General features: G+C 35.8%; 1 protein-coding gene and 1 pseudogene across 4 annotated transcripts in view; one reads left to right on the top strand and one right to left on the bottom strand.

The window, feature by feature from the left end:
• STRN3 (striatin 3) overlaps nucleotides 1-25793 on the bottom strand; it is a 114474-nt gene that overhangs the window by 50686 nt on the left and 37995 nt on the right. For all 4 annotated transcript variants that reach the window (XM_060143919.1, XM_060143936.1, XM_060143944.1 and 1 more), the window contains exons 2-3: nucleotides 3742-3845; nucleotides 3193-3266 (exon numbers count right to left, since the gene is read on the bottom strand). In XM_060143919.1, the coding sequence (XP_059999902.1) occupies nucleotides 3193-3266; nucleotides 3742-3845 (178 nt within the window). The remainder of the gene's footprint in view (nucleotides 1-3192; nucleotides 3267-3741; nucleotides 3846-25793) is intronic.
• Nucleotides 10422-10509, top strand: LOC132504682 (U6 spliceosomal RNA; annotated as a pseudogene).

Raw genomic sequence — 25793 nt, 5'->3', positions numbered from 1 at the left:
AACTAGATATTCCTAAAAGGATATTAACACTACCCTGATTTCTAAACACTAGGTTAATTTTTGAATTTGATATATATGAAATCATTTCTATCAATTTTCAATTTTATGTGATCCACATAAAATTTAGTTATAGTTTATTCACTTTTGGTTATAGCTTAGTCTAGTTATAGTTTATTCACTTTTTTTTTTTGCTAAACAGCATTTCCTTACACTAAAATATCACAATATATTTGTCTATTCTATTGGTGAAGAACATGTGAATTGCTTCCAGTTTTTTGCTATTAAAAGTAATGATACTATGAACATTCTTATACAAGCCTTGTGATGAACATTTTAAGGAGTGGAATTACTGGGCCACGGGGCATGCTATGTTCCCTTTAGCAATACAGTTATCCCACGCTTTTCGAAAGCTCTCTTTAGGCCACCTCGCTTTTATGAAAGACCTACATTTAGTACCTGTTTTCGCTAGCCTAACTGAAAAAATTCAGAGAGAATTTTCACTCTTTATGAAAAAAGGCGAAAAGAAAAAACAGCCTTCAGCATTTGTTTTGCAGTGAACTGTTAACAGTGGCAGCACGCACCCCCAAGCAGCGAGAGAGGCACCACCAAGCTCCGAAACAAGCCCATATTTTTGAACTGTGTCTATTATCATCTGTGCTTTATCTTGATCTATTTTGCGCATCATTAGCAAGATGTGTCCAAAGGTAAATTGCGTCTTTGTTTTATGTCATTTTGGCTTATGAACAGGAATGCTCTACTTTGGGATACTGGGGGAAACTTGTACTGACAAATCATTTTCAGAGCAGTTTTATCAAACTAGAATTCCAACACCAGAAGGTGTGCAAATCCTGGTTGATCCACATCCTCAGCAACACATGACATTTTCTCTTTTTCATTTTCACATTGTGGTAGGTGTCTAATTGTACTGTGCTGTGGTTGTAAGTTGTATAAACCAATACATTTGAGCATCATTTCGTATGTTTATTGGCCATTTGGATATCGTCTTTTATTGGTGGCTTTTCAAGTCTTTTACCCATATGTTTACTGTTGTAGATTTTTTCCCTTAAATGTAGGGAAATAGGAGCTGTTTACAGATTTGGATACACCCCCTTTTATAGAGTTAAGTTTAGGATATATATACTGGTATTACTAGGACAAGGGTATAAAAACACACATACCTTGTACTTCTTTCATAACAGTATTTCGTACGTTTTCTCTTTTTTACATTTTGATTTATTTTAAGTATATAAAAGGCAACACTGATTCATTTAATGTTTATTTCTTTCTATACTTTGATGTAAATAATTTTATCTCATTGTTTGCATGGTGTATTTTTGCCCATTCCTTTGTTTGTTTTCCACTAAACATCCTGAGTAGTTTTTCTACATCAGTAGAAATAATCTACTTTATTATTATTGTTTCCTATAAATAAAATACTTGGTTGTTATTTTATTCTTCAATTTAAGGAAGTTTTAATAGTTAAGTTTATATAGATAAAAACAGACTTGTTTTTCTCTCATTTCAGTTGGGGGCAGGAGAGATTACGTGCTAATGATTTTCCTTTATACCAACTTGTACCAAGACCAGTTAGCCAATTCCGACTCTAGTTCCAGGAACAGTGGGGCTGTTCCTCACATTTATACAGACCAAGTTAGGGGGACAGTCCTCAAGTTATACTAAGTGGGGAATTCCCTGGTGGTCCAGTGGTTAGGACTCAGCGCTTTCACTGCTGTAGCCCGGGTTCAATACCTGGTCTGGGAACTAAGATCCTGCAAGCCATGCGGAGCGGCCAAAAAAAAACAGTGATTATTTTCTGAATATTCTAGCCATATTAGAAAAAAAATGAGTTAAAGAAAAGCTATGAAGATATCAGGTTTTCTCTATGGTGAAACCACTGTACTCCCTCTAACTATAATGGGACTGCTGCAGTAAACATGGCCCAAAATATACAGGCCTTCCATCTTTTTATCATTTATTATAGCTTTTCCAAGGAGGAGACCATAATATTGTCCCCTGGCACCTGAGTCTTCGTAACCACTTAAAAGCTAGATCAAAGGAAACCTATGCCACTCCTATCTTGGTCTCTTAATTTTATATATGACAACTAGGAAGATATGGTTGTGGTGCTAAAATTGGTAAGTGGAGAAGACCTAAGAATAAATCAACTGCAGGTTGTACATATAGGGTGTTTTCTGCCAAGTTTTAAGTACTTGATGTTAAACCAAAACCAATTAGCTAAATTTTAAAAATTTACTGTAACATTTAACTTAAAAAAAAAATCCCTATTTGTTTTATTTTCCCTACCATGTACACTTTGACTTTATTAGGAATGGAAACAACAATACAAGGAGAAGAAAAATTGTATATCAAAATAAAGACACATTTTTTTCCCTTATCTTAGTAACCAGCAGCCAAGAACAGTATAGAATTCAATTTGCCTGCACCATCAAACTGTGTATATAAATGGGTTCTACATATACCTCAGAAATAGAAAATTGCAGTAATATTCCCAAATATTATATAACATAAATCAAAATATTCTTTCCTTATTAAACTTTTAGATTACTCAAATTGTAATCATATGGAACCCTAAATTAACACTAAACTGTTATAGCCTTTTCCTATATCCAGCCCTCTCTTCCTGCATAACTGTTCATCACATACTACTCTCACACTCACTACTTTAGTAAAGAGCAAGGCCAATTGGAGATAATGTTTTCCTTCTCTTATCCTTATCTGGCTGCCTCCGTAGTTTCCAAATTCAAATTTGCAATTTCTTTATGAGTTAATCACAGCTTCTCTAGAAAAAAAAATAACTTTTTACTAATACAAAATTAAGCTTATATAGACTTGGATAAGAATTGCCTACAGGTGGTACAAAGAGTTACTCATTACCTTCCACTTCTAATTACAACCAAAAATACACCCAGTTTTACACAGGTTTCAAAACAAGAAAGTATGTAGGAGATTATGTAGATGACACTATTGATACTTACTTTTATTCATTTATTATTTTTCCCCAAATTCTAGACAGTATTATAATAGGCAACCATCTAACTAACTGATGCTTTCAAAGCAAAATGGGGGTAAAGAGAACATGTTTGTTACATAAAAATGAGCTTAAACCAGTTTTTCTTGCATGGGGTGTGTGTGTGGGGGGCGGGGGGAGATTAACAAAAGAATCAAGTTTACCTGATTCAAAGGTTGGCATTTTCAAATCACCTTGGTTCAGTTCTGTGCCGTATTTTAATTTGTGATATTTTGCCCTGAAAATTTAATAATAAATTGTTGAAAGAAAAACAATTTTTTTTTCCTTTTCTACATAGGTAAGTAACTAACTACTGGTATATATTTCTCCAATGACAAATAAAGCATAATATGAATGTCTGTTTCTTTAAACTTTACTTGCAAAAGAAGTTGGAGAAAAAAAATATACTGGATGTAAAAGAAAAAAAATAAGATAAATTGCCCAACTAAAATATACACCCAAGTAAAGATAAATTTTTCCTAATCTGTAAAAAAGAAAAAACTTGGACTCTATAATAAAAGATATTATTTCAATTTAAAGATTTTAATCTTTTTTTCTTTTCCTATATAAGAATCAAATCAAAACATCGTCCTGTATTTTGGGCAAACCTTTGTATCTTTCAAAAGGCGTTAAATACACTGTATAATAATACATAAAGAGAGTAATATTGTTCTACTTTATTTTATTCATATAAGAAAATGAGGGACACATACCTTTCTTGTTTTAATGCATATTCTAACATCTTTATTCTTCTTACTAAATCCTTCTTCAAGTTTTCTTGACCTTTTCTTTCTCCTTGCAAAAATGCTATCCGGGCCTAAAAATACAAAAAGTTCATTTATTTTCATTTTTTTCTTAACTATACATAGGAAATTGAAAAAAGGAAAACAATAAATGTAAAATTCTGCCCTTTTACTCATGACAGCAAGATTTGAAATTCATAGAAGCAGTTGATCAAACTTTCTTTGTTAGATAATACAATCACTTTAAAATAAAGATAACTATAAATTAGCTATTTGCTTATAATCCTTTTGGTCTCTAATATTAAGTTTTACATACTTTTGAAAGGAAATTTTGTATGTAAAAATTGCACCTAATTCCTAACAAACAAGTCACAAAGAACTAAAAAATATTATATTCACAAGTAGATAAATATTTTTCCTCAAATTAGATATTGCTTGTTTAAAAAACAGTAATATTCCCTCAAAAGCATTTCTTTCATGAAATACTTAAAAATTTATAATCTTTTCCATTCTATCCACCACACTCCAAATTGTTTTATCTCTTGAAACAATTATCCAGAGTATTGCAAATAGTTTAAGTTAAGCCAATTTATGTTCAATGACCTCATTACTTTCTGTTGTCATTTTCTACAGTTAGAGAATTTTTTTTCCTTTTAATTGCCTTATTTTCTCAGAGAGACAATTCTCCATCTTTTTCTGGCCCTTCCCAGCATGTCAGCCTCCTTTATACACCCCACACTAAAGAGTAATGTTTAAGGAGGCTGGCATCTACATGGGGATATTTGCTGTTATGAACATATTTACAATAAAATTAACTTTCATGCTCTTGCCGAGATGACCAATAGGTGTATTTGCCCATTAAGATAAAGTAAGCTACTTTGTAAGCTAAATTATGGTTAATTTTTAAAAAATTTCAGTGAACATGGAATCAGAACAAATGAATTCATCTGAATAATTTAACACATTAAGTTTGGAAAAATTAAATGAAATCATTCACAACTCCGTAAGACCTGAGAAATTATACACAACTATATAACACTTAGTCTACATACAAATTTCAAAACAAAAATAAAGATCTAGGAGCAATGGTAAAGATTCAGAACCTAATAATAGTCTAGATCCTAAAGAGAAAAGTAGTACTTCTGACTCTCTTAAGCTGTGGAGCAAAGGTAGAATATATCAGTTTCATTACACAGCTTCAAGAAATTCTGATTGAGGGTTTTCTCCTGTATTGGCTTTAAAAAAAAACAAACATGAATCACATACTGTAGAACCCTTATGTGACTCTAATTTCCAGATCTCATAAGTATTTTACAATTAGCAACAGAAAAAAATGAAAGAAGCTCATTTTATTTTGCTTCTTAAGAAGTAGTGGACTTCCCTGGTGGTCCAGTGGTTAAGACTCTGCGCACCCAATGCAGGGGGCCCAGGTTCCATCCCTGGTCAGGGAACTAGATCCCGCATGCATGCCACAACTAAAAAAAAAAAAAAAAAAAAAAAAGATGCCACAACTAAAAAGACCTGTGTGCCACAACTAAAAAGATCTTGCATGCCACAGCGAGATCTTGTACGCAACAATGAAGATACCACATGCCACAACTAAAAAGATCTTGCATGCCACAGCGAGATCTTGTACGCAACAATGAAGATACCACATGCCACAACTAAGACCCAGCACAGCCAAATAAATAAATTTTAAAAAAGTAGTAGTAGTAACTGGTAATTTTTTGGTTGAGAAAGATACTGCAAACTAAGTGCAAGTCATACTGTCCTCTAAGGAATTAAAAAAAAAAAGACTACAATACTTCCTATTAGAATCTTATACTGTTGTGAGAATTCATTTTCACTTCTTTCTTTGGCATTTTGGTATTAAAAGTCATCCATACCTAGAGAATCCAGTAAATTAAACAAAGAAGCACAAATCCTGTAAAACAGCAAGAACCCCAAAGCAACTTCTGAACAGGAGCTGAAGGAAGGTAACTCACAAAGACACAAGACAAGGAAATGGTAAGAATTCATTAAAATGAAACTTAAAAGGACAGAGTCTAACATAAAATACTGGAGAGGAGAGTAAAAAGCAGATAACAACAGAAAAGTCATGACTACTGGAACTGATCTTATGACCTGTACAGACTAAAAAGGTAAAGATTGTGTCTGATAGTGATAATAAGGACCAATAAAATAACAGATTTGACATTTAGTAAAGGATCATGGACAGTGGACTTTTCGATTGCTTTTACAGGTCATAATGCACCATGAACAGCATCATCTTTGCAAATAAACACTTTAAAAAGTAACCACAAAAATCATATTTACAAAGACACTAACAATAAAGAAAAGGATGGATAAATTCACTATAATTAAAAAGCTTCTGTTCAAGATAAAGTAGGAATTGGCAACCTACCTGTTTTTGGACAGCCACAGAGTGAAAAATGGTTTAAAAAAAAAACAATAAACAAAATTAGAATAGGCAACACAGACCCAATGTGACCTGCAAAGCCTAGTATATACTATTAAGGTTTGCAAGCCTTCTATATTAATATTAGACAAAATAGACTTTATATGAAAAAAGGTCATAAGAGACAAAGGACATTATATACTAATAAAAGGTTTAATACAGCAAAAAACAAAAAAGTTATAAATATTTACATACCTAATGAGACCATCAAAATATATGACACAAAAATTGACAGAATGAAAGGAAGAAATAGTTCAATAATAATAGTTGGAGACTTCGATATCCCACTCTCAATAACACATAGAAGAACCAGACCGAAAATAAGGAAACAGAGGACTTGAACAACTCAATAAACCAGCTAGATCTAACAGACATATATGGAACACTCTACCCAACAACAACAGAATACATTCTTCTCAAATACACAAGAGATATTCTCAAAAACAGACCACATGTTAGGACACAAATCAACTCTAATCAATTTTAAAACTTAAATATCATTTAAAAAAATCTCCTGTGATCACAATGGATGAAGTTAGAAATTAGTAACAAAAAAACTTGAAAAAGCCACAAATTTGTGGATATTAAACAACACCCTCTTGAACAACTAATAAAACAAAAAAATCATAAGAAAAATTAAAAAATACTTAGAGAGGAATGAAAATGAAAACACAGCTTACCAAAACTTACGGGACACAGCAAAAGCAGTGCTAAATGAATAATTTATAGCTATAAAGGCTTACATTAAAAAGCAAGAAAGAGGGGGCTTCCCTGGTGGTGCAGTGGTTGAGTCCGCCTGCCGATGCAGGGGACATGGGTTCGTGCCCCGGTCCAGGAAGATCCCACATGCCATGGAGCAGCTAGGCCCGTGAGCCATGGCCGCTGAGCCTGCAAGTCTGGAGCCTGTGCTCCGCAACGGGAGAGGCCACAACAGTGAGAGGCCCACGTACCGGAAAAAAAAAAAAAAAAAAAGGCAAGAAAGAACTCAAATCAACAACCTAACTTTACAACTTAAGGAATTTCAGAAAAAGAACAAACTAAACCTAAAGCTAGCAGAAGGAAAGAAATAATAAAGATTAAAGCATAGAAATAAAATAAAGCAGAGAAAAACAACAGAAAAAAAATCAACAAAATCAAAACTTGGTTCTTCAAAAAGATCAACAAAATTGACAAACCATTACCTGGACTGACTAAGAAAAAAAGACACAAATAACTAAACTCAGAAATGAAAGTGGGGACGTTGCAACCAATTCTACAGAAATAAAAAGGATTATAAGAGTACTACAAACAATTGTACACCAACAAATTGGATAACCTAGAAACACAAAATCCACCAAGACTGAATAATGAAAAAAACAGAAAATCTGAAAAGGTCTATAACTAGTCAAGAGACTGAATTAGTAATCAAGAATCTCCCAACAAACAAAACCTTTAGACTGATTGCTTTATTAGTGAATTCTACCAAACATTTAAAGAATTAACACCAATCTTTCTAAAACATTTCAAAAAATTTAGGAGGGACATTCCTTAACTCAATGAGTCCAGCACTGTGCCAAGAGCCAAAGCTAGATAAAGGTACTGCAAGAAAACCAGTATCTCTTATAAACACTGATGCAAAAACTCTCAACAAAATACTAGTAAATCAAATTCAGTAGCATATTACAAAGATTACAAATCATGACCAAGTGAGATTTATTCCTGCAATGCAAGGATGGCTCAACATAAGAAAACCAATTAATATAATATACTACATTAACAGAATAAAAAACACATGACCATTTCAACTGATGCAGAAAAAGAATTTGACAAAACTGAACACCTTTTTCTTGATTAAAAAACCTCAACAAACTAAGAATAAAAGGAAACTCTCATGACATAATAAAAGCCATTTATGAGAAAAAACAACGAACGTCGTACTCAATGGTTAAAGACTGAAAGCCTTCTCTCAAAAATCAGAACAAGGACGCCTGCTTCTAACACTCATGTTCAGCATAGTACTAGAAGTCATAAGCAGAGCAATGAGGCAAGAAAAATGAAAGGAATCTAAGTTAGAAAGGAAGAAGTAAAATTATCTCTGTTCACAGATGATATGATGTTATATGTAGTAAACCCAAACAATTCCATAAGTCTGTTACAACTACAAATTCAGCAAAATACCAGGACACAGTCAACACACAAAAATCAACAGCATTTCCATACACTATCAGTGAACAATCATGAAAGGAAATTATGAAAACAATTCCATTTACAAAAGCATCAAAAAGAACAAAATACTTAGTTAACATAATATTTAAATAAGGAGGTGAAAGACTGGTACAATGAAAATCAAAAAATATTGCTGAATGAAATTAAAGACAGAGGGACTTCCCTCGTGGTCCAGTTGTTAAGACTCTGGGCTCCCAATGCAGGGGGCCTGGGTTCGATTCCTGGTTAGGGAACTAGATCCTGCATGCCGCAAACTAAAGATCCCACATGCCCCAACTAAAGATCCCACATGCTGCAACTGAACATCTCACATGCCATAACTAAAGATCCTGCACACGGCAAGGAAGAGTCCGTATGCAGCAACTAAGACCTGGAGCAGCCAAATAAATAAAATAAATAAATAAATATTAAAAAAAAGAAAGAAAAGAAATTAAAGACAGAAATAAGTGTAAACACATTCCATGTTCATGGACTGGAAGACTTACTATTATTAAAATATCAATACTACCCAACTGATCTACAGATTCAGTGCAATCCCTATCAAAACCCCAGTGACATATTTTTTCCTCTTTCTTTCTTTTTTTTTTTTTGGCCACATTGTGCCCCTGGCAGTGGAAGCATGGAGTCCTAACCACTGTACCACCAGGGAATTCCCCCCAGTGACATTTCTTAGAGAAATAGAAATAGACACTCTTCTCAAAGTCACATGGAACATTCACCAAGACAGGCCACACTGTGGACCAGAAAACACACTTTCAGCAAATATAAAGAATTAGAAATCATACAAACATGCTCTCCACTCTGACAGCTTTTCAAATTGGCTTTAAATTCACATTTAATGTAGGAAAAGTAGTGCTTATGGGGAAATTTACACCAATGTATATATTAGAAAAGATCTAAAATCAACAATTTAGCTTCCAACTTAGGCAAACAGAGAAAGAATAGCATTATAAACCTACAGCAAGCAGAATAATAAAATTAGAGCAGAAACCAATAAAGCTGAAAATATACCAATAATCAATGAAATAAGATTCTTTGAAAAGACCGATAAAATTGATTAACTTCTTAGCCAAGCTAACCAAGAAAAGAGAGAAAAAACAAATTAATACCAGAAATGAAATGAAAGAAAGATCATCACTACTGATCCCAAGGACACTGAACATATAATAAAGGAATATTATGAACTCTATGCCCACAAACTTGATAATTTACATGAAATGGAACAATTTCTTGAAAGACAATCTACCAAAATCACACAGGCGAAAGAGATCATGTGAATAGGACTGTATCTATTGATATTAAAGAAATTAAACCAATAGTTAATAACTTTCTATATCAGAAGGAACCAGGCCCAGATGGGTTCAATGGTGAATTCTACCAAACATTTAGGGAAGAAATGATACCAATTCTCTATAATTATTCTAAGCAATAGAAGCAGAGGGTACACTTGCTAACTCATTCAATAAAGCCAGCATTACCCTACTATCAAAACCAGACAGATGTCACAAGAAAGGAAAACTACTGATCAATTATCTCTCATGAACATGAACACAGATGCAAAAACCCTCAACAAAATATTATCAAATTGAATCCAACAATATATACAAAGAATTACGTAACAAGTGGGATTTATTTCAGGTATGTAAGGCTGGTTTAACATCTGAAAATCTATTTATGTAATCTATCATTAACTGGTTAAACAGGTTAAAGAAGAAAAACCATATGACCATATTAATAGATGCAGAAAAAGCATCCAATAAAATCAAACACTGATTCATGACAAAAACTCTCAGCAAGCTAAGAATAGAGAGGAACTTCTGCAGTTGATAAGATAATGTACCAAAAACCTATAGCTCAATATCCTATTTAATGGTGAGAAACTAGATGCTTTGCCTCCTAAGACAGGGAACAAGGAAAGGCTATCCCCTTTCACCACTCTTATTCAACGTCATACACAAAGTCCTAGCCAATGCAGTAGACAAGAAAAGAACATTTTAATTGGAACCATAAAAAGAAGATTAGCGTGGCCCTTGAGCAAGGAGGATATGCAAATTCATGAAGTATTCCATGTTTTTAAAAAAGAAAATTTTAAAGTACACACATTGAGAAGGAAAAAATAAGACTCTGCAGATGACATGACTGTCTACGAAGAAAATTCTAAAGAATTACCAAAACCTCCTGGATCCAATAAGCGATTATAGGAAGGTTAGAAGATACAAAGGTAAGACAAAAATTAACTGCCTTCCTATATATACTAGCAATGAATAACTGGAATTTGAAAATTGAAACTGAAAACACAATGCTCCTTGGTATCTATCTAAATTTGCTGAAAACCTGTGTCTACACAAAAATATGAACATGAATGTCTGTAGCTGCTTTATTCATAACTGCCAAAACTTGGAATCAACCAAGATACCCTTCAATGGGTAAATGGATAAACACTCTGGTACATCCATACAGGGAATATTATTCATCATTAAAGAGAAATGAGCTATCAAGCCAAGAAAAGACATGGAGAAACCTTAAATGCATATTCCTAAGTGAAAGAAGCCAGTCTAAAAGCCGACACACTGTATAATTCCAACTATATGACATTCCACAAAAGGCAAAACTAGAGACAGCAAAAAGAGCAGTAGTTGCCAAGCATTTGGGGGTAAGGAGAAAGATGAACAGGTGAAGCACAGGAAACTTTTAGGAACGGTGAAACTGTTCTACGTGGTACTATAATGGTAGATCCAGGACATTATGCAACTGTCAACACCCATAAGCCAGTACAACACAGAATGAACTTTAATCTATGGACAAACATTAATAATAATAATGTATGAGAACTGGTTAATTGTAGCAAATGTACCACACTATTGCAAGATATTAATAACAAAGGGAAACTGGAGGGGAGGCAGGCAGCAGTGCCACACCACATATGGGAGCTCTGTCCTATCTGCTCAATTTTTCTGTGAATCTAAAATTGTTCAAAACAAAGTGTTCGTTAACAAGCATTGGTGAGGATGTGGAGAAATTGGGACTCTTGTGCACAGTTGGTGGAATTATAATGATGCAACCATAATGTAAAACAGTATGGAGGTTGCTCAAAAAATTAAAAATGGAACTCACATATAATCTAGCAATTCCACTTCTAGGTATATATCCAAAAAAATTGAGAGCATGGTCTCAAAAAGATATTGCACACCCATAATTCACAGCCAGCCTATTTACTACAGCCAAGAGGTGAAAGCAACACCACTGTCCATCAACTGATGAACGGATAAACAAAATGTGGTATATACAAAGAAATATTATTCAGCCTTAAAAAGGTAGGAAAACCTGTCACATGCTACATGAATGAACCTTCAGGACATGCTATGTCAAATGAGGAAGTCACAAAAAGACTACATAATTCCACTTTTATGAGGTCTCTTAAGTAGTCAAGTTGAAAGAAACAGAGTGTAGAGGGGAATTCCCTGGCGGTCCAGTGGTTAGGACCCTGTGCTTTCACTGCCAAGAGCACTGGTTGGATCACTGGTTGTGGAAGTAAGATCCCGCAAGCTATGTGGCAGGAAAAAAAAAAAAAAAGGAATGCTAGTTACAAGGTGGGGAGGAAGGAGGAAAGAGAAATTGTTTAATGGGTTTAATGTTTCAGATTTGCAAGATGAAAAAATTCTGGAGATCTGCTTCACAACAGTGTGAATACACTTGACTAAACTGTACACTTAAAAACAGGTAAGATGATAAATATTATATTTTTAGCACAAATTTTAAAAAGTATTTTAAAATATCTTTCTTTGAAAAGGCAAACCAGATAGAAGAAATTTGCAAAACATATACCTGAGAATGGGCTCATATATATAATTCCTATCTGCTCCCCCAAAAGGTATACAACTTAAAAAAAAACCAACAAAAAACAGCCTGATAGAAATATTGTAAAAAGACTGACAATACCAGCTCACAAGATACCAAAATGGCCAATCAAGATGTGAAATAGTTCTCAACCTCATTAGTATTCAGAGAAATACAAATTAAAAATACAATAAACACAACACCAGGTTGGCTAAAAATTTTTTAATCTGATAATACTATTTGTTGAGGAAGATGTGAGTCAACAGAAACTCTCATAAATGACTTATGGGACCATAAAATGGTATAGCCTCTTTGGAAAGTTTTGTATTATCTATTAAAGTTGAAGATATAAATACATTAAAACCATATATTCCTAGCTACATACCCAACAGAAATGCATGTATGTATGTGCCTACTAGGAGACATGTAAAATATTCCCACACCCATTTTTTATAACAGCCAAAAACTGCAAACAATCTAAATAACCATCAGATCAGAAAACAGACAAATTGTCGTATGTTAGTACAATGAAATACTACCAAGTAAAGTAAATGAACAAATTAAGGTTCCGAACAACAAAGATGAACCAATATAACATTGAGGAAAAGAGCAAGACACAAGAGACAACATCCTATACGATCTACTGATATATATAAACTTCACTATCAGGCAAAACTAAACTAATACATTTAAGCAATGAACACTTAGATAGTAACATACTAAAAAAAAAAGCAAGGAAATGATTACACAGAAAGCCAGGATAGTGGTTACCCCTACGAGGGAAGGAGGCAGTGGTGATTTGGAAGGGGCAAGTTTTAAGGCTTCTAGGGTGCTGGCAGTACTCTATTTTTTGACCTCTCCAAGAGTGATATCATGGTTGTCCTCTTTATAATAAACCGCTAACCTGTGCAATTATATTTTACACACTTCTGTAAGTTATATTTCACAATTTTTAAAAATTTAAAAAATTAATCTCACTCTTAAGAGTTAGATTTAAGAAGTATATTTTTATTATGAAGATATTGTCAAAGACCTAGGTCCTTTAGTTAAGAAGAGAAAAAGGTTCAAAAATGGAATATGCAGTAAGTTCAATAAAGGATAAACTTTTTAAAGAACCATAAATTTTCATTTTTTATTTGCCAGAATCAACTAATTTTAATGTTTTTAATTATTTGACTTCAAAAGTATAAAACTGAGTAGATAACTAACTTGAAATTCATTACTACATACACAGTGTAAGACAGAAATGAGCTTTTTTATAAATTTGTTTCCATATCCAATCTCAGTTAATTCAGAGTAACAAAACTTTATTGTTAAGACAACTTTTCTTCCTCTGAATATAGATAAAGGTACCCATTAGGGCTATATTTTATCATCTGAGTTATTCAACAATCAGTAGGTGATTATCACATGAAAATCTAAAAAAATTACTTGACACTGACAGCAGAACAACTTTTTTAACTGCAAGACCACTAGAGGTCACCAGTGCAAAACATCCAACATTGATTCAGCTAATACTATCAACCTAAAGTATTTCACAATTACTGTAGTTTCCAATATTTCTAAATAAGAACATTTTGCTTAAAACAAATAAATTACTTAACAAAATGTTTTATTGTAAGATTCTTCTTACTTTAAACAAAATTTAAACTGAATGCAAACACTGGATATAGGTAATTTTTATCTAATTATTTTAAAACAGTCTTCAGAGCTTATTTTAAAAACATATATTCAGAAATGACAACATCATTAAGGAGCAAACTAACATGCAAGGAATTTTAAAAGATAGTGTTAAATACTTCAGATTTGGAAGCAAATTAAAGACAAAATCAGGCTATAGCAACTACTAATAAATTCATATTATTAGTATTTAAAAATAGTAGGCTCTCAACAAATGTTAGGAACCTCTCCCCTTACGGATAAACTCAAATTATACAGGTGACTCTATTCTAAGCACTTAAATATTTTGGGTTAAGCAAGTTCAGCTGTAAATAACTTAAGGTATAAATACAGAGTCAGCTGACCCATGGAATTTTATTTGAAATGTAAAATACAAGAAAAATTCATAACATATAGAGGTTTCAAAAGCTGGCTAATTATCAGAAATAACCAAGGAGGTTAGATTTTACACACACAAACACACAGCTTCATAATTCAGTGTGTTGAGGAACTGGAACTGCACAGAAAATTTTGTATAACCATCTGGTAACACAAGCAGTCAGTTCCCCACCTAAGGTACACTCAAAAAGTATACTGCTGGGACTTCCCTGGTGGCGCAGTGGCTAAGAATCCGCCTGCCAATGCAGGGGACACGGGTTCAATCCCTGGTCCAGGAAGATCTCACATGCTGCAGAGCAACTAAGCCCGTGTGCCACAACTACTGAGCTTGCGCTCTAGAGCCCGTGCTCCACGAGAGAAGCCACTGCAATGAGAAGCCTGCACCATAATGAAGTGTAGCCTCCGCTTGCCACAACTAGAGAAAGCCCCTGTGCAGCAACGAAGACCCAACGCAGCCATGAATAAATAAATAAATTTATTTAAATAAAAAAGTATATGGCTTTTCAAGAAGAATAAACAAAAAAGCATGCTTGCAATAGCCTGTAACATTTTTCATAAAAATAACATTTTCCTATTTTATATATTGCTAACAATTACAGGGAAAAAAGAAACAAAAAATACTAAGATTTCCAGAGGCAAATAAAACCTTTATTTTATTTTTATTTCTGCTCTTTATAATAGAGTCTAAAACAGAATTTAATAGAAATACCGCAACCATCCTCTAAAATCTCAATGTAATTTTAGATGGTAGTAGTTGGCTTAAAGCATAAAAGATTTTAAATTTTTAACTATAAAACCTGTATTTCAGTAAGTTCTCATTTATCTGGCATTTGAAAGCATAAAGCTCCAGGTATAAGCCCATTTTCTATAAACATAAGAATTTACCCCTTCAAGGTATAAAACTATAAACCATTTTAATAGACTTTCTAAAAACACGTTTAGGGAATTCCCTGGCAGTCCAATGGTTAGGACTTGACACTTTCACTGCCGTGGCCTGGGTTCAATCCCTGGTCGGGGAACTAAGATCCTACAAGCCATGCAGAGGCCAAAAAAAAAAAAAAAAAAAAAAAAAAACCCAACAAATTTTTAACAATAAAAAAATTTTTTAAAAATAGAAACACATTTAGTGACATCTTGACCAATTTTAAAATCTGTTCTTTTTTTTTTTTTTTTTTTGCGGTATGCGGGCCTCTCACTGTTGTGGCCTCTCCCATTGCGGAGCACAGGCTCTGGACGCGCAGACTCAGCGGCCATGGCTCACGGGCCCAGCCGCTCCGCAGCATGTGGGATCTTCCCGGACCGGGGCACGAACCCGTGTCCCCTGCATCGGCAGGTGGACTCTCAACCACTGCACCACCATCAATACAAATTCATAAAAATACTAAAATATTGCAAAAGCCAGTAATATGGTATTAATAGCACTGATTTAGAACCTGCAGAGTAATAATAAATTGACACATCCCCTTAGCTGCACAGAACCACTTCTTACCAATATACTTAAAACTTCTACCAAAAAGAGTCTTCCCACTCACTCTCTTGGTCAAGCTTGTTTTCTATACTACTGAGGTACTGGCAACAAGCTTCCCTCTTTCCTCAATCATTCTATTTTGTACCAGGCTAGGAAACCAAAAGAATAAATGGACTCTACTCCTCTAACGTATTTTATTGCTATTTACGTATCTTTGAAAAGAGAATGAAATTCTTTTAAGAATATGGCTGGGTATAAACTTTTAAAAAACTAAGTGGGAAAAGCTTCTACGTAAGTGACTTTCACCTTTTATTATTTGCTTCATTGTTTTCTGCTGACAAGATTGATTCTTTGGGGAAGCCAGTAACAAAAGAATGTTGACTTAAATGAAAGATTACGGTTCTATCATAAAATAGCAAAATGGCTTTCACATGACTACAATTAGAGGAAAAAAACATTTTTTCTTGTTATTATTGGAGAGCAAACTTTTGTTCTCAAGACTGGTATGTTTCTTGAAACCACATTTTTAAACCAAGAGATATTTCTAAGTTTATAATGAAAATAAGTAATTACAAATAATAAAAAATAATTTTACAAGCAAGTTTTTAAGAACAGCTGAATTTATTATTCTTCCTCTTAAAGTACTTTTAGTAATCAATTAAGGCAATACTGATCAGGTAAGTTATTTAAAATCATTACAAATCTTGAGATTGCTAATGTGAGAAAAAGACATTTAGTTGTGTAGTATGATTTTCATTAGTAGGGGTCCACATTCCTTTACTAAAATCCTTTAGGCCAGATGTGTTCTGGAAATTATTACTAAAATGTATGTACCACAAATTACTTAACCTTATCCAATGCAACTTGCAGCAATAACAAAATCAAACAAATACAACAAAGTATATGAGTGTTCAGTATGTGGGATAAAGACTATAAATAGCTGTTACCAAAACAAACTTGGGTCCACTTGCCCAACACACAGCAAAGCCAATTTACTGACAATGGGTGTGGTGAAGAAGTACACAGCTTACTGCAGGGTACCAAACAAGGAGAACGGGAAGCTCATGCTCAAAAGACCTGAACTCCCCAGTGGCTTTCAGGGAAGGGTTTTTAAAGACAACATCAGAGGTGAGTGTTGCAGGGTGTTTGACAAGCTTGTAGACACTCTTCTAATTGGTTGGTGGTAAGGTAACAGGGTGATGTTTCAGGAATCTCAATCATCAACCTTCTGGTTCCAACTAATCTGGGGTCTACTGCTTGAGTCCAGCATATAATCACCCCTCTCCACAAATGGATGCAGAACAACTCAAAGATATGCATTAGATTGTTATCTATATCCCTTCAGGAGGAACTAGGAGGCCTGTGACTCTAATAACAGAGTCATATACTAGTTAGTCATTAACTACTTGAGTCTGTTCTTTAGAACTTGGGTAAGGCTAGGAGACTAAGGCCTTTTTTTTCTATAAACAAGGAACAAGGGACACAGAGGTGCTTTTGAATCTAGGAAGGTCCTGAAGGGTACTGCTCAGTTTCAACGCCCCCCTTTTCTTTGATTTTCCTCAATCCTGAGGGAAACAAGGGCAGGACAAGAAAGGAAATAAAGTTTTGGATACAAACGTTCATCATAAATTTTGGCAGGGGGACTCAGTTTCAATTCCCTACTCCTGTTTTAACTTTCCCCCAATCTTTACGGGAATGGGGCAACAACCACTCTGGCTACTTCCTGTTGAAATGGGGGCATAGTCCTGCTTCAATTTGGGGAATGGACCATGAGTTAGAGATATTCCCGAGTTCCAAGTCTTGGATCTGAATCTTGCATGATTAAGATCTTAGTCCCTTGATCCATCACTGTGGTGCAACAGACCCAATTAGAATTAAGAGGAAGAGTGAAAACCCAAACTTTAAATAAATCTCAGAAAACAGATCTCATTCCCTGAGGAATTCAGAAGAATAAGCCTGAAAATCAGTCTATCTGGGAGACTTGTTGTTGCCAGGTACCCAGCTGCTTAGATATAAAATTATATCTAAGTAGGTTTAACTTCTGATGTGGTATTAACATATAAATAACAGGAGCTACTGGCCACTACACACACATCACTTTTTCCTGCTAAAAATCTAAATCTAATAGAATCTAACAATTCTATTGTCATGTAATACTCTGGCTAAAGAACCTAGCGCCTCCTGCTAGGAAGCTAGGGCTTGAGCTGTCTCATTTGTTACTATTATAAAAGAAAAAATTTAATAATTCCAAGAGATCTTGAAACTATAAGGTTGGAGCTGGCAGGTGCCAGCAGACACTGCTTTGAGAACAGCTGGTGCCATCCCTGAGTCCAACACAGTTCAGAAAATGCAAGTTCCCAGCTAAACAGAAATGTGTCTAAAATCATGTCCATAATGGCCACCAAGTTCCTACCTTGGATGCCTGAACCACAGTTACTCAGTTTTGATTTCTAAATGCATTTTTCCCCCCTTAATGGTTAAAGGAGATGAACAACATATGTCTGACAGGCCACAAAACAGGCTATTCTACTTTAATTTAAATCATGATGTATAAGGCAGAAAGATTTCCCCATACCTCGATGTGGGAAAATTTCCTCTATCATTTCCCCTTTTGTTTGCAAATCTTTCCATAGATCAAAATATTTGTTCCTAGATGCTAGGATGGTTGTTGCTTCCTCTGGGTCCATCACGTCCTTTGGTGCTAGGCCTAATTGTGTGTGTGTGTGTGTGTGTGTGTGTGTGTGTGTGTGTGTGCATGTATTTACCTAGTTATCCACATTGGATGAAAACTAATCAGACATAGTGAACAAGCTCAGACCTATGATAATAGAGAAGCATTTTGTAGTCTATACATTTTATCAATTATACCAAATTGTAACACGAACACTGTACATGTGCTTTTAGCAGTGGACTTAAAGCAAGCAGCAATACATGTTATGAGTAGTTATACTCTGTGACAACTTCACTAGAAAATTTTCTTTTCATCCTAAACACTGGGGCCACCAGTATGCTGTGAAGTAAAACAATAACTTTCAGTGTTGATAGGGAGACAAATATTTGGTAATCAATTCAACTGAATTAGTAGGATAGGTCTTACAGGCCTGGTCTGGATTCCTGGATCAGCTGCTTACCACTGCTGTCATCTTCTCATCCTGATGTGGGTGTCACTTGGGGTCAACAGTCTTTTCTATAGCCCAGCCCACTGCAGAGGCATAATTTCTTAAGTGGGAAGTATGAATTAAAGAGTCAATGTCCTTCAGTTTCGTTGTGCATTAGCCAACTAAGAGTAATTAATAAGGATCCTTTCCTCTAGATTGGAGACAGTCCTTTAAACTATGCCTTTCCCAGTATGCATAATCTCCTGGTTGTACATCACGGGGTATTTGATCTTCATCCAAAGATAGTTTGTTGCGATAAGCTTTAGAAACAAAGTTAAGAGTGTCCTTTTAATAATTCAACTAAACTTTACAATTATGTGACTTAACAAAGAGCTAACTGGGAAGTGGGTCTAAGGCGGTAAAAACAGACCTCAATTAACAAAACTAGAATATCCACTGAAACAATTTTTCTCCCTAAAATTGCCTTCATTTCTACCAAATATAGCCAAATTAAGACTAATTTAATCACAAAATAAGTCTGATTAACTGGTCACAGAGGCACTAACAAGCCATCCAGGAACTTTTCATAAGGAGTCTCAGATTGAATTCTTTAAAAGCCTCTCAAGGCCAGGAAAGCCACACCAAAGGCTTGCCAAAGATTCTGCCTGTGGTATCTATAGATCTGAGTGAATTCCTCTCTTCCAGAGGTCTCCAAAATATCTTGAGGTTCCTGCACCTGCCAGGAGGTGTTCTTCCTTATTCACCTGTTAAGGCTGCTGGGAACCTAAGAGTTTTCAATTTCTGGAGGAATCAGATATAGAGAAAAGATAAATGTTTCAATTCTGCTTACAAAGGTATAATTTACCAAATTTTTCTAAGTTAGAGCTGAAGGAGACAGGTTCCCTTATATCTGGAGAACACAAATTAAAAGCCAGTAACATTTCCAAAAAAACCCCATAAAAATTATATAACTATATTAACCAATTCACTCAGTCCTGTGTAACTAATATTTTATCTTAGTCTTTTGTTAATGGTTTCATGAAGCCATCAGGTTTTCCATTAGAATTCTTTAATTTTTTTTTACCCAGTTCAGCAGTATGATTTGAAATTTATCAGAAACCTATACTTGTCAAAAAGTTCTTTCTATGAAACTTCTTGAAGATGAAGCATTTGTGCAGAAGCATCAGAGTAAAACTCTACAAATGACAAAAGACTTTAAAAGGTATGGTTAAAGATCTGATTCCAACGCAATTCACAAAGAAACCTGGTTATTGTTGTGACCTGCAACATTTTAAGATAATAACTAGAATTATGACTGATAATATTATACCAAGACACATCCAAATTTTAGAAATTTTACATTATTTTTGGAACACTTACATTTAAGACATTTACCCATAATAACCTAAGGTTTATCACCACTCATTTGACAATGTTTCCCATGTAACTTAACATATCAAGTAATCCCAACTAATTAGTCTAATATCTCTCTGAGGTGCTTCAGGGGCCCTATGGAGCATCCCAAAGTTAGTGAGAAATCAGGAGAGCAACAATCAGAATTTGATCTTTGGGAAGTTTGCTAAAAACATCAATAAGGCTTCAAAAAACACTCAGTCAAACAGGATTAAAGGTCACTATGAAATAATACTCACTTAACCAGAAGGGAAAATCCAATTAAAGTGGCATTCCACTCAAAACCAGATTACCAAGTTCTATGCCTTCCCCCTCCCCACAGAAGGAAATTTCCAGTTAAGGCAACCCCATAGGAAAGAATACCCTGGTGTAATCACACGGAGGTTCTGTCAATTACCAGAGATGACTTACAGACCAGGACCAGAGCCTTGTTTCCTTCACCACAGAAGCACCATGGACAGTGATGCCTGGTCGACAGCAAGAGGCTGCCCTTAAAACAAAGGTGTTCAGGAAGCTGCTGGACAGGATCTGAGAGCTGCCACCAGCCAGGGGCTGATGTGCCACAGGCAAGATGCCCACTCTGGATGACAGTTCATTTGTGGTTTCCAAAACTGTTACTGAACCAAACTTGGGTCCAGTCACCCAACACACAGCAAAGCTAATCTACTGACACTGGGTTGTGGTGAAGTAAAGCACAGCATTTATTGCAGGGCACCAAGCAAAGAGAATGGGCATCTTGTCATCAAAAGACCCAAACTCCTTTATGGCTTTCAGGGAAGGGTTTTTTTAAAGGCAACATTAGAGGTAAGGGTGGCAGCGGGCCTGATCAGCTCATGAACATTCTTCTGAGTGGCCAAACCCAAAGTCAGACATCAATAACTTTGCCTTAGTAAAGAATTCTTAACATAACTTAGGCTCCAGGTGGCTTAAGAAAACTATGAATTGGCAAGCAGGATGAAAACTATTTGTCAGCCCAAACAAACTTCATACTAAGAAAACTGGATTACTAAACCAAATCAATTGTCTTTGTTTTACCACCAATTAGACAAATGCCGCTAGAATATAAGCTCTATTAAAGTATGAATATTTGTCTTTTGTTCACTAATATATTCCTATTATCAAGAACATTGCCTGGAATATGTAAAAACTCAATAAATATTTGTTGCTAAATAAATGAATGAAATCATAATTACAGTTTCTCAGTTTACTCAACTGTAAAATCTGGGAGTGACCATATATATATATATATATACAACTTCTTCCTGAATCTCAAAATATGTAATTCATCTATGGTAGGTGATATTTCTTTAAAGAAAATGTAAAGTTTTTCACATGCATAAAGGAAAAATTTACTTTGGTTAAGTAACTGTGTTTGTGATTTGGTAATTTTTAAATCTAGTCTATGTTAATTCAGTATATTAATGATCAAAAATTAAGAAAATATTTAAGACATTTAAGAAACTAAGCATGAATAAGCTGAAATAATCCTAAATTTAGGAGTCTTATGTATCTGTGCCCACATTTGTTGCTACAGTACTAAATCCAATCAACGTACAGTTTTTTAACCTAAAATTTTACATTTTCAAGGAAAAAAGCCCTGAACACAATCCCTAATATATACTTAACTAACCTTAAGAATGTCAACTAAGAAAACAATTTTCTTTTGGAAATCCCCTTTAACAGCTCAAGTAAGACACTATTACTCAATAAAAGTTTCCACAAAATAGGATGTCTCTGATGTGGCCCAAAGCTACCACAGTTGTTGGTCTAAGAAGATACCTTGGGCTTTAGTGCTCTGGAATTCTGTGGAATACCCTGGGTTAAATTTAGTTCATTTTCCCACAAGGAAAGCTTATAAAAGGGTTAAATTTACTCTTCTTCCTGAAAAATCCTTGGTAAGAATTAAAACTTAGTTGTTAATAAGTCAGCTATCTTTTAAAAAGAAAGGTGCCTTTTAAATCTCTAGGGGAAAAATTATTCATGTAACTTACTAGCTCATTAAAACCACTCATATATTTAACAAAACGTAGTGCACTGCTCATGTAATTTTTTTTTTTTGCGATATGCGGCCTCTCACCGCTGTGGCCTCTCCCACTGTGGAGCACAGGCTCCGGATGCACAGGCCCAGGGGTCACGGCCCATGGGCCCAGCCGCTCCGCAGCGTGCGGGATCCTCCCGGACCGGGGCACGAACCTGCATCCCCTGCATCGGCAGGCGGATTCTCAACCACCGCGCCACCAGGGAAGCCCTGCTCATGCAATTTTGGTACTAGGAATTCTAATAGCTTAATTTGTTGCACATCTTTAAAACTAATGTAAAAATAATGATATGAATATATGACAGGTATATAGAAAGTCCTAGAATGTGCACGGCTTGCCATGGTTACATACCTCGAAGTGCAATTCTCTTCTGATCCCAAATAAACCCATCTCTGCTAAAGAAGTAACCGTCTATTTGTTTTTTTAAACACACTCAGGTTCTGCTGCTCACGGCTCAGAAAGCCAATACTCAACAGGGTGTTGGCTGGAAAGGAAAAGTTCCTTTATTCAGTAGGCCGGCAACCTGGGGAGAAGGTGGACTCGTGTCCAAAAACCAACTCTGAAGATTCTGCTTGACCATGAAAGTTTTTAAAAGGAGAACCATTTTGAGAGGGGGTCAGAGTCTCTGTTGTCTTCCACTCTGTGCAGACTTTCTTCTGATTGGGTGGTGCTGAGGTAATAGGGCAGTGTTCCAGGAATCTTGTGCTCAGCCTGAAGTTACCATCCTCCACCTGGGTGGAGGCCTTAGTTCCTACAGAAGAACTCAAAGGTATTGTTATATATATTCCTTGAGGAAGAACCAGGACCCTGCACTATTGTTCTTGACTGCTGCTCCTTTGTTTCTGCATTCCCTCCCTTCTCTCATAAGCAACTGCTTGAATCTGCCCTTTGGATGGAATTCAGGGAAGGTCAAGGAGGCTGACCACAGTATAATCAGCTGCTTCAGGGTCAAGTTAGCAATACATAGTCCTAGGCTCTATTTTCATCAGCCTTTGACCAGATAAGATCACATCATTTAGCCCTGTTAAATTAAACAAGGAAGCCATTAGACTGAGTTGGTTTTAATGCCTTAGGAGCCTACATAGCCAAACCAAAACCTAAGCCTGTAATGCCTAAAGGTTAATAAATCAAACCTAGGACTTCCCTGGTGGTCCAGTGGTTAAGATTCCGTGCTTCTAGGACTTCCCTGGTGGCGCAGTGGTTAAGAATCCGCCTGCCACTGCAGGGGACACAGGTTCGAGCCCTGGACTGGGAAGATCCCACATGCCACGGAGCAACTAAGCCTGTGTGCCAGAACTACTGAGCCTGAGCTCGAGAGTCCGCAAGCCACAACTACTGAGCCCGCGTGCTTCAACAATTACTGAAGCCCGCGCTCTGCAACAAGAGAGGTCACTGCAATGAGAGGCCCGTGCACCACAATGAGAAGTCTCACTGCAATGAGAGTGGACGCCGCTCACTGCAACTAGAGGAAGCCCGTGTGGAGCAACAAAGACCCAATGCAGCCAAAAATCAATCAATCAATTTATTAAAAAAAAAAGATTCTGGGCTTCCACTGCTGGGGGCGAGGGTTCCATCCCTGGTCCGGAAGTTCCACATGCCACACAGTACAGCCCAATAATATTAGTAGTAACAATAGTAATAATAATAAATCAAACCTAAGGACAACCATACGACCAGTCAACTAGGCTTTCCCAAATAAAGGAATTACTACCTAAGCTAATAACTTATTTGCTTTACTTTCACCTCCTCTCTATAAGTCTTCCCCTGGCTCCTGTCCAGAGTGCTCCTATGACTTCTGGTTTGTTTCTGTTCAATTTGAATAGACATTTGCTCAAATAAACTCTTAAAATTTTTTTTTTTTTTTTTGTTGCAAACGTGGACCTCTCACTGTTGTGGCCTCTCCCGTTGCGGAGCACAGGCTCCGGATGCACAGGCTCAGCAGCCATGGCTCACGGGCCCAGCCGCTCCGCAGCATGTGGGATCTTCCCGGACCGGGGCACGAACCCGTGTCCCCTCCATCGGCAGGCGGACCCTCAACCACTGCGCCACCAGGGAAGCCCAAACTCTTAAAATTTTTAATGTGCCACAGTTTATCTTTTACCAGGCTGTAGTTCTCACTACTAAAAGGTGATGTAGAGTAGGACAAAGCAAGAGGAAAGGAAACCTCACTCTCCTCCATTAGATTTTAAGCTGCCTGAACAAAAGAACTTGTGTTCTATTTTGTATTATTACCCAGCATGCCCTATACATATTAGAAATCTATCGAAGTAATACTGGTACTGGTGTTCACTGCCACAATTGTTTACTGAGTGCCCCCTATGGCTCTAGGGATACAACGATGCACTAGACCAATACAATCCCTACTCTCAGAGCTTATAGTGTACCATGAGAGAGACAGTACATTCGTTCCTTCAGTATCCCTCAGGGGATTGGTTCCAGGTCCCTTATATAAAATAACATAGTATTTGCATATAACCTACATACACTGTCCTTTATACTCTAAGTCATCTGTAGATTACTTATAATACCTAATACCATGAAAATGCTATGTAAATAGTTGTAAATACAATGTAAATGCTATATAAATAGTTTCCAGCATATGCAAATTCAAGTTTTGCTTTTTGGAACTAACCGGAAACTTTTTTTCTGAACATTTTCCATGTGCGGTTGGTTGAATGCATGGATACAGAACCTGAGGACGTGGAGGGCCGACATTAAATAGACTAGGCATGTGCAATGAAGCTTAATGAATATTATGATAATGGAAATTCACCACATAGGAGGCCTTTGTACTTGCAAGTTCAAAGATAATTTCCCAGAGCAAATGACAGCTAAACTTTAGACTGAAAAGGAGCAGAAGAGAGTTCAAACAGGAGGGGAAGTATTCCACATAGAACTGCATGTGTGAAGGCCTGGAGGGGAAAGAGGATACACTAACTTTACAAGTTTAGAGAAACAAAGTATAACTGGAACATGTATGTCTGGGAGAACTGGGAGGTGGGGGGGAGGAGGAGAGGAAAAAGGAGGAGAGATACAAGGGAAATAAAGCTGAAAGGTTGGCAGAAGCCATATTGTGAAAGGCCTTATTAGAAAATACCACTAAAAAGCTGTATTTGAATATATCAATACATATAACATAATGTATAGACACTAAAAAATTTTATGAAGACCTCTTCTGGATACTCCCTGACAAAACAGTGGAGATAATACATAGTACAGGGAAAGCTCAATAACAACAAATAACCCAATTAAAAAATGAGCAAAGGATGTGAATAGATACTTCTCCAAAGACGATACAAAACGGCCAATAAGCACATGAAAAGATGATCAACACCACTAATCACTAAGGAAATGGAAATCAAAACCACAGTGAGATATCAACTCACATATATTAGGATGATGGCTATTCAAAAAACAGAAAATAATAAGTGGTGACAATGACACAG

Source organism: Lagenorhynchus albirostris, chromosome 1 (genome assembly GCF_949774975.1).
Source record: "Lagenorhynchus albirostris chromosome 1, mLagAlb1.1, whole genome shotgun sequence".
Lineage (NCBI taxonomy): Eukaryota > Metazoa > Chordata > Mammalia > Artiodactyla > Delphinidae > Lagenorhynchus > Lagenorhynchus albirostris.
The sequence above is the reverse complement of the archived record's forward strand: the minus strand, read 5'-3'. Positions and strand labels throughout refer to the sequence as shown.